The sequence below is a fragment of the Schistocerca gregaria genome, chromosome X (assembly GCF_023897955.1).
Source record: "Schistocerca gregaria isolate iqSchGreg1 chromosome X, iqSchGreg1.2, whole genome shotgun sequence".
NCBI lineage: Eukaryota > Metazoa > Arthropoda > Insecta > Orthoptera > Acrididae > Schistocerca > Schistocerca gregaria.
In genome coordinates this window covers 170086890-170095834 of record NC_064931.1, presented here as the reverse complement: position 1 = coordinate 170095834, position 8945 = coordinate 170086890, and the positions used below count along the sequence as shown (strand labels likewise).

The following is an 8945-nucleotide window of genomic DNA, read 5'->3' as shown; positions in this document are numbered from 1 at the left end:
AGTCCACTAAAGAGACAGCTTACACTACACTCGTTCGTCCTCTGTTAGAATATTGCTGCGCGGTGTGGGATCCTTACCAGGTGGGATTGACGGAGGACATCGAAAGGGTGCAAAAAAGCGCAGCTCGTTTTGTATTATCACGTTATAGGGGAGAGAGTGTGGCAGATATGATACACGAGTTGGGATGGAAGTCATTACAGCATAGACGTTTTTCGTCGCGGCGAGACCTTTTTACGAAATTTCAGTCACCAACTTTCTCTTCCGAAGGCGAAAATATTTTGTTGAGCCCAACCTACATAGGTAGGAATGATCATCAAAATAAAATAAGAGAAATCAGAGCTCGAACAGAAAGGTTTAGGTGCTCGTTTTTCCCGCTCGCTGTGCGGGAGTGGAATAGTAGAGAGATAGTAAGATTGTGGTTCGATGAACCCTCTGCCAAGCACTTAAATGTGAATTGCAGAGTAGTCATGTAGATGTAGATGTAACGCATATTGTACGATGGTTTTGAACTTTGTCCACTGATCCTCAACACTATCTGTACTTGAGACAAAACTTTTGTGTTGAGCCATCAAGTACTCTGAAATCTGCTTTTTGTCACTTTTGCTAAACAGAAAAATCTTCCTACCTTTTTTAATATTTATATTTACGGCTGAAATCATTGATGCAGTAACCGCTTTATGATCGCTGACTCCCCGTTCTGCATTAACTGATTCAAATAGTTCGGGTCTGTTTGTCACCAGAAGGTCTAATATGTTATCGCCACGAGTCGGTTCTCTGTTTAACTGCTCAAGGTAGTTTTCAGATAAAGCACTTTAAAAAAATTCACTGGATTCTTTTTCCCTGCCGCCCGTTATGAACGTTTGAGTCTCTCAGTCTATATTCGGCAAATTAAAATCTCCACCCAGAACTATAACATGGTGGGGAAATCTACTCGAAATATTTTCCAAATTATTCTTCAGGTGCTCAGCCACAACAGATGCTGAGCCCGGGGGCCTATAGAGACATCCAATTACCATGTCTGAGCCTGCTTCAACGGTGACCTTCACCCAAATCATTTCACAATTCGGATCTCCGTGAATTTCCTTCGATACTATTGCACTTCTTATCGCTATAAACACGCCTCCCCCTTCACTGTCCAGCCTGTCTCTGCGGTATACATTCCAATCTGAGTTTAGGATTTCATTACTGTTTACGTCTGGTTTCAGCCAACTTTATGTCCCTAGTACTATATGGACGTTGTGACCGTTTATTAATGAGAGCAGCTCTCGGACCTTTCTATAGACGCTCCTGCAGTTTACTATTAGCACATTAATATTGTTATTCCCTGTTGCATTTTGTCTACTCCTACCTTGCCGCGTCTCAGGAGGCGTCTTGTCGGGCCTAGGGAGGGAATTCTCTAACCTAAAAAAACCCCATGTGCACTCCACACGTACTCCGCTACCCTTGTAGCCGCTTCAGGCGCGTAGTGCACGCCTGACCTATTCAGGGGGACCCTACATTTCTCCACCCGATAGCGGAGGTTGAGAAATTTGCACCCCAGCTCTCCGCAGAATCGTCTGAGCCTCTGGTTTAAGCCTTCCACTCAGCTTCAAACCAGAGGACCGCGATCGGTTCTGGGAACGATACTACAAATAGTTAGCTCTGATTCCACCCCGCGAGCGAGGCTTTTCGCCTTCACCAATTCCGCCAACCGCCTGTACGAACTGAGGATGACCTCTGAACCCAGACGGCAGGAGTCATTGGTGCCGACATGAGCAACAACTTGCAGTCGGGTGCACCCAGTGCCTTCTATCGCCGCCGGTAGGGCCTCCTCCACATCTCGGATGAGACCCCCCGGCAGGCGGACAGAGTGAACACTGGCCTTATTCCGTCACCTTTCCGCTATTTCCCTAAGGGGCTCCATCACCCGCCTAACGTTGGAGCTCCCAATAACTAATAAACCCCTCTCCCCGTGTGCCTGCTCGGACCTTGCTGAAGGAGCAGCCACGTGTCCACTCACAGGCAGAGCGGGCGATGCCACACGGCCAGCCTCCACATTAACCCTCCGCCTCGTGCGCCACGAACGCCGCTGAACCCGCCACTCCCCTTGGGGAGAGGGTGGCCCAACCGCGCCCGGTACCCGCGAAGATGTCTCGACTGCAGGGACAGTGGGTGAAGCATGTAACACCTGGGGTGTATCTTGCGACGCACCAGACTCCCCACTGCCCCTACACTCCGAGGCAGCAGCCTGAAGACGGCAGACCGCGACCATCAACACGCTCGGCTCTTCGCGAAGAGTGGCCAGCTCCTCCTGCGTCCGTACACAGCAGTCACACATCCTATCCATCCTAAGGAATCAATTTACTGAGGAGACTTAATCAACTTTTAACTAGACTGCTAATTCACTAACGGCGGTTGATTATTGACTAAACTGTGTTTGCTAACCACTTCCTGTAGAAAACAATGAAAATAGCACTACCTGTCTCTGGACTGTATTAAAACCAAACACTAGCACTACTGCCACTATGGCTGACTAAAGGGACTCTCTCTGACTGTATTCCAAACAAACACGAAATCTATGGAACTCTATTAGTAGCACTCGACAATTAAAGCTTCTTAAAAGCACAAACACACGGAAGAAGAAGTGACAAGTAAGAAAAATACTGTTAATACTTAAATTAAGGTAGCTCGATGCACAGCAGACGTGAAGCAGACGGCGGTTAGGGCGACACTGACACTGTCGCTGTTACATCGTCGTCATCAGTGACGCTGTCCCTGAGGACCGGCCGGCGGAGGGCGTTGCCCGCTGCTGCACCGGCGACTCCCGGCGTCGTCACGAGCCGCAGCGTGTGCAGGAGGTGTGCCAGGCCGGGCCTCGTGCTGCTAACCTCCTACCGCCTGCGCAGCCGCTGACCGAGCGCGGCGTCGCGTTACGCGGGCTGCGCGCATCAGCACGTCTCCAGCACGACACGAGTGGTGGAGCTGAGCTACCGGAAAATGTATTGGAAGAAACAACAATAAAGGGGAAGATTGTTAAAAACAGCCACCTTCTTCTACCCAGCCATGCTCTACAGCCCCAACCATGTCACCCGCTCTGGTCATCCTATTACAGAAGTCTCAAGAGCTCTGTGGTTACATTTACAACCATTACATATGCCACAACCAACAGAAGAGTATTTTGCCAATGCTGCAAACGACGTTCTGGAAAAATGGCAATTTCCACATTGCATTGGCAGTGTAGACGGCAAACACATCCGAATTCGCAGACCCTCTAATTCAAGAAGTCAATATTTCAGTTATAAAAATTACTGTTCAATAGTTCTGCTGTCAGTAACGGATGCCAAATATAGATTTGCTGTAATTGATGTTGGTGCATATGGAAGAGACAGTGATGCTTGAGTATTCAATAACTCAGTATTCTGTAGGAAAATTGAATCAAATGTAATCATTTTGCCTGGGGAATCATTCCTGTCAAATTAGAACATGAAAGTGTCACATGTGTTTGTTGGAGATGAAGTGTTCCCACTGAGGTCATACTTAATGAGACCACACCCAGGAAGAAATTTAACTGCTGAAAAGGCAGTCTTTAATGAAAGGCTTTCAAGAGCAAGGAGAGTTGTTGAATGCTCATTTGCACTTCTCTCCTCATAATGGAGAATCTTGTTGAAACCAATAGATACGGATGTGGACAATGCAGTAGCCATTGTGAAAGCAACAACTCTTCTACATAATATTATTATTGACAAAGAAGGTGTTGACTACACATTTAACACAGCCACTGAGTCAAGAGTGGGAACAAATATTCGTAGTTCAGTGAGGTTAAATTCTTCACGTCTTGAGGCAACAAATATCAGAAATGCATTTCGTAATTATTTTAATAGTGTACAAAATGTAAATTTGGAATAAAATTCATTCAAAAACATACTAGAATATTTTCATTACTAGCTAGTACATAAATATATATCTTCACAAACATATTTACCAATAAAGAAAAATGTTAGCACTTTTAATTCATGAGAATATTCATGTTCATCTTTGTATTATTTTCCACAGTGTCATTCTGTATGACAATTGAATGAGACTGTGAAAGAGCTACTGATGATTTGGTTCCAAATCCAACAACATTCAGTTATTTAGCTGTAAAACCTACATTCAGTCATTTATCTGACCATGATATTCAAATGTTATCAATAAAATTTACTGGCCAGTTAGGCACTGATCATACCAAAACTGTTGTATCACAATACCATTAACAATGACTATCACCATAGAGAGAAGTTATGGAAAGAATGTGGGGAAGAAATTTATAAAGCATGTTAATGGTAACTTTAACTCTTTCTTAAATACATTCCAGGAACAACTCCAATCTCGTTTTTTAACAATAAAAGAAGGGCAAAACTGAACAAAAAGATAAACACTGGATAACTCCTGGCACTCAAGTATCTTGTAGGGAGAGGAAAGCTCTGTGTAATCCAGTAACTGTAAACACAGAAACTAGAAATAAGAAATGGAATAAAGATCCTTGTGCAGACAGTGTATGCACCAACAACAGTGTATACCTTGATTTACTCCACGTTCCTGAAGGTTCTCCTCCCTGATGTAATCTATGGAACATGATGGATGACAGAAAACCACCATGTGTTTGTCTCACTGCTGACCAACAAACCTACTACATTTCAAAGAATATCCTAAATGTGTCATATTCCCTACTCCTGTTACATAAAACTGCCCTCTTCTAGTAGAAATATCTGGCCTCAGTACAAAAAAATTCACTGTTCTTGAAATGTACAAACAGTTATCCCAATATACCCATGTACAAAGTCCCACAACCTTTTTGCCACGCCCCTACTTGGTCTACCTGCAGATCAACTTACGATATTTCAGACATGTGGCATTTTCCCCACATTTATTGCTGAGAACTGCAGTCTACATGTTTAATATCTTGTCTCATTCCAACACATTCTCCAGTCTTGAAATATACACACACTTATCCCAATATACTCATGTACAAATTCCCACAGCCTTTTTGCCACATCACTACTTGGTAACAGTGTATTTTACTACTTGACCCTAAGTTATATAAATCGTGACCTGTGTCTCGTTGTTTCAACAGCACATGACAACTAAATTCTGAGAATGCTTTCTAATAGGAGTATGTACAAATCTATGAAAGTGCAAACAAAGAGACCATCATAGTAAGTGTTTTTAAATTGTTCTGATTAATTTATAAAAAAATGGTTCAAATGGCTCTGAGCACTATGGGACTTAACGTCTATGGTCATCAGTCCCCTAGAACTTAGAACTACTTAAACCTAACTAACCTAAGGACAGCACACAACACCCAGCCATCACGAGACAGAGAAAATCCCTGACGCCGGAATCGAACCCGGGAACCAGGGCGTGGGAAGCGAGAACGCTACCGCACGACGACGAGATGTGGGCAGTTAATTTATAGTAGATACATGTCACTAATAAAAACTATAATGGTAGTTACGATCCACAGCTTTGACTCACTGAAAACAGAATGGCAGGATACAATATATAGTTACAGACAAAAAAGACACTTGCTTGTATTAAGTTTTATTTGAAATTTTGCTTCTCAGTACATCAATTATTTGCCCCATTGCTTCTAATTTTTGTAGTGGTTCAATTTGCTTAAAATAAGGTACCAATGACAACAAAAACTTTCTGTCCTCACATTCGGCTTGAGACTCCAAAATTTTGATCTTTTTCGCTTCCATTTCGAGCAGTTCTCTCTCAAAACTAGCAGAGTGTCTTCTCTTTGCTGACTGTGTCAGTGACGATGGAAGTGGTGATGTGGCAGCCAGAGAGTTATGGTCTCCTATGCTGGGCAGGAACTGCTCGGTCACAACACAATCAACATTGCCATCGAAGACTATACTTTCACCAAGATCAGTTTCTGGCACTTCAGTGTCACTGTCACTATTTGATGACAGTGATTGTTGGCATTCAAGTGCCACATTTGTTCCAGCCTCTCTTGGTGTCATTATGTCCTTCAGAAACATTAATGCCTGGAAATAACACCACTTGCTACTCCGTGCATTAGCTGCAGCACCTGATGATGATATTGGTTTCTTCTTCAGTTCTCTTCGGAAACAGTCTCTCAGGGATTTCCATCTGTTTTTGGCATAGTCTTCTGAAACCAGATAAGCAAATATGTAATAAAAGTTATCTTTGGGACTGTGGATTTATATTTTTCATTGTATTATGTGACCCATTAATTATGCTAAGATGAAAGTAGGAATATGTAAAACAACTGCAGTATACTTGGAAATATTAGCCAAAATGAAAGGAAAATGTCCTCAGTTTTTCACTTGAGCAAAAATGATAGAGAATAAGATGAAAGTGAAACTTGTTATTCTACAGATTATATACCACTTAACTTTTAAGTACCATTGTAAAGTAGTGAGCTAATTATTTGGCTTCTTAATTATATGAGGCATGTTTTTCAAGTAAGTACCATTTTGAAATTAAAAAAAGATGTGCTAAGATATCTCAATAATTTTATTTTACATGAAAGCCTGTGCCTTAATATACTTTTCTACATAATTTCCGTCAATATTGAGGCACTTGTCTTAACGTTGTACCAGTTTTTGAATGCCCTCCTCCTCTGTCGCGTGACTTGTTAACCACTGCATCACCACTGTTTTGACTTCATCATCATCTTGAAGATGCTGACCTCCCAGGTGTTTCCTCAAGTGTAGGAACAGATGGTAGTCACTGTGAGCAAGATCGGGGCTGTACATAGGATGATCTAGAGTTTCCCATCGAAAAGATGTGATGAGATCTTTGGTCTGATTCGCCACATGCGGACGGTCATTGTCTTACAGCAAAACGATGCCCTTGCTCAACTTGCCATGTCTTTTGTTCTGAACTGAACGGCACAGATTGTGCAATGTCTTACAGTAAGCTACTGCATTGATTGTCTCGTTACGAGGCAGAAATTCCACAAGCAATACTCCTTTTCTGCCCCAAAAAACTGTGCACATGATTTTTGGGACAGAAATTGTTTGCTTAAGCTTCACTTTTCTGGGCAAATCTGAATGTTTCCATTCCATGGACTGTTGCTTTGATTGTGGTGCGTCATAGGCCACCCATGTTTCATTGCCTGTAACAATTTGGCTTGAGAAATCATCATTGTCGTTTTATTACCACTCAATGAAAGTCAATGCAGTGTCTAAACGTTTGGTTTTTTGCACATCCGTCAACATTTTCAGTACCTATCGTGAGCACAATTTCCGGTAATTCAAGTGCTCGATCACAATGCCATACAAAACACTACAAGAAACATTAGGAAAGTCATCCCGCAAGGAGGAAATCGTAAAGCGTCTGTTTTCTCTCACCTTATTGTCCACTAACTGCACCAAATTTTCAATAACGACCAAAGGGCGCCCGCTCCGTAGTTCATCATGCACATTTGTGCGGCCATCTTTAAATGCTCTCACCCACTTTCTTACCATTCCATCACTCATAATGTTTTCTCCATAAACTGCACAGATCTCACGATGACATTGATCGCTTTTACGCCTTTAGCACTAAGAAATATTATAACAGCCCATACTTCACATTCGGCGAGACTCACGATTATCGGAGGCATCTTAAACACTCAGTACACAACGTAAACAAGGAAGCATCAGACTGTAATGGCGTCAGTGCGTAGACAACAGATGCAGGTACCCAGTGCGCATACGCAAACGTCGACCGCAGCGCTGCGGCCGCAGTGTGGCAAAACGGTACTTACTTAAAAAACACGCCTCGTACTAAGTAGCATAATTACAGTTTTCTTCACATTGTCGAAAAAATAAAATATTTCATTACATGCACATTAACGAGACTGCCTATAACAATTAAGGAACGGCAAACTATACCAGAATGTTCAGCAATATTTAAGAACATGACAACTTTCTATTCCAGTCCTTACATTGTATTTACATAATACAGAAAAAGAAAAGCAAACGTAGGGCAGGTGCTATGAAAAAAAGGAAAATCTTTTGAGTCAAGGATTTGTAAAGATGAAGAAAATCTGATATTGAGCGCAATGTCTATGTTTGAACACCTCATATTCAGCAGACATATCGTTATAAAAGTCAAAATTGAAGGGCATATTCAGAAAAACTTAGTTTTAATGATAATTAAATCCCTTAAGTCTATTTTTGGGTGTATTGTGTAAATAAAATATAGAAAACGTAAGTGGTACAAGTACATGATTTCTACCTTCATCACAGACGCCAATGTGTTACATTACTTTGTATCGTAATGTAAAATGGGTCTTAACAGTAGTTTTAATCAAATATTTAAAAATTCTCATACATATTTAATAACTTTTTGACAGTTGTAAAACGGAATCAGAAAACAAAAGAAATAACTCCAATGAGATGAACTTGTAACTGATATACGATGATAAACAATAAAACCAACGTTTTTGGATATCGTAATAACATAAATATGAATATTCGCACATACAAAAGAAGAGAAAATACTCACTTGTTGAGCCCACTGCATTGGCCACAGCCGCCCATTCTTGGTCACATATGAATCTATTGTGGTAGTTTTTCTGTCTTATATCCCATAAACAGCGCCTCTTACTAACTTCTGCTATTAAAATTTCGGCGAAATCCGCCGACATGTCTGTTGCCTCACAAAACCCTGTGCAGTATGGACTATGGCTGCCGCTGTCGCACGCGCTACAGGCGACAAGATTCATACACGTTTGCTTTCAAACGTCGCCAGTTGCAGCGTGAGACAGGCAGCGACACAGATGTCGCTCACGTAGGATACTTACGTAACAACACCTGTGGTTGTATTTTGTCACCTGAAGCTGTCGCGCGCTGTCGGTCGCTTCTGTCGCTTACGTAGGACATAACACGGCAAGCGGGGATAAATAAAATTTCCTACTTACACGGCAACCTGCTGCAGCTAAAATTCATGTGGTGTTCTTCGGCATA

General features: G+C 42.0%; 1 protein-coding gene across 2 annotated transcripts; it reads right to left on the bottom strand.

The window, feature by feature from the left end:
• Positions 1 to 5550: 5550 nt before the first annotated feature.
• Positions 5551 to 8716, bottom strand: LOC126298988 (transcription factor Adf-1-like). 2 transcript variants are annotated; one of them, XM_049990611.1, is made up of 2 exons: positions 8485 to 8716; positions 5551 to 6136 (listed from the first exon to the last, which is right to left on the bottom strand). In XM_049990611.1, the coding sequence occupies exons 1-2, from the start codon at positions 8702 to 8704 to the stop codon at positions 5553 to 5555; spliced, it is 804 nt and encodes a 267-aa protein (XP_049846568.1). In that variant the 5' UTR covers positions 8705 to 8716; the 3' UTR covers positions 5551 to 5552. The 2 variants fall into 2 exon arrangements, with proteins under 2 accessions (XP_049846568.1, XP_049846569.1); XM_049990612.1 differs by having other exon boundaries at positions 5551 to 6133.
• Positions 8717 to 8945: the final 229 nt, after the last annotated feature.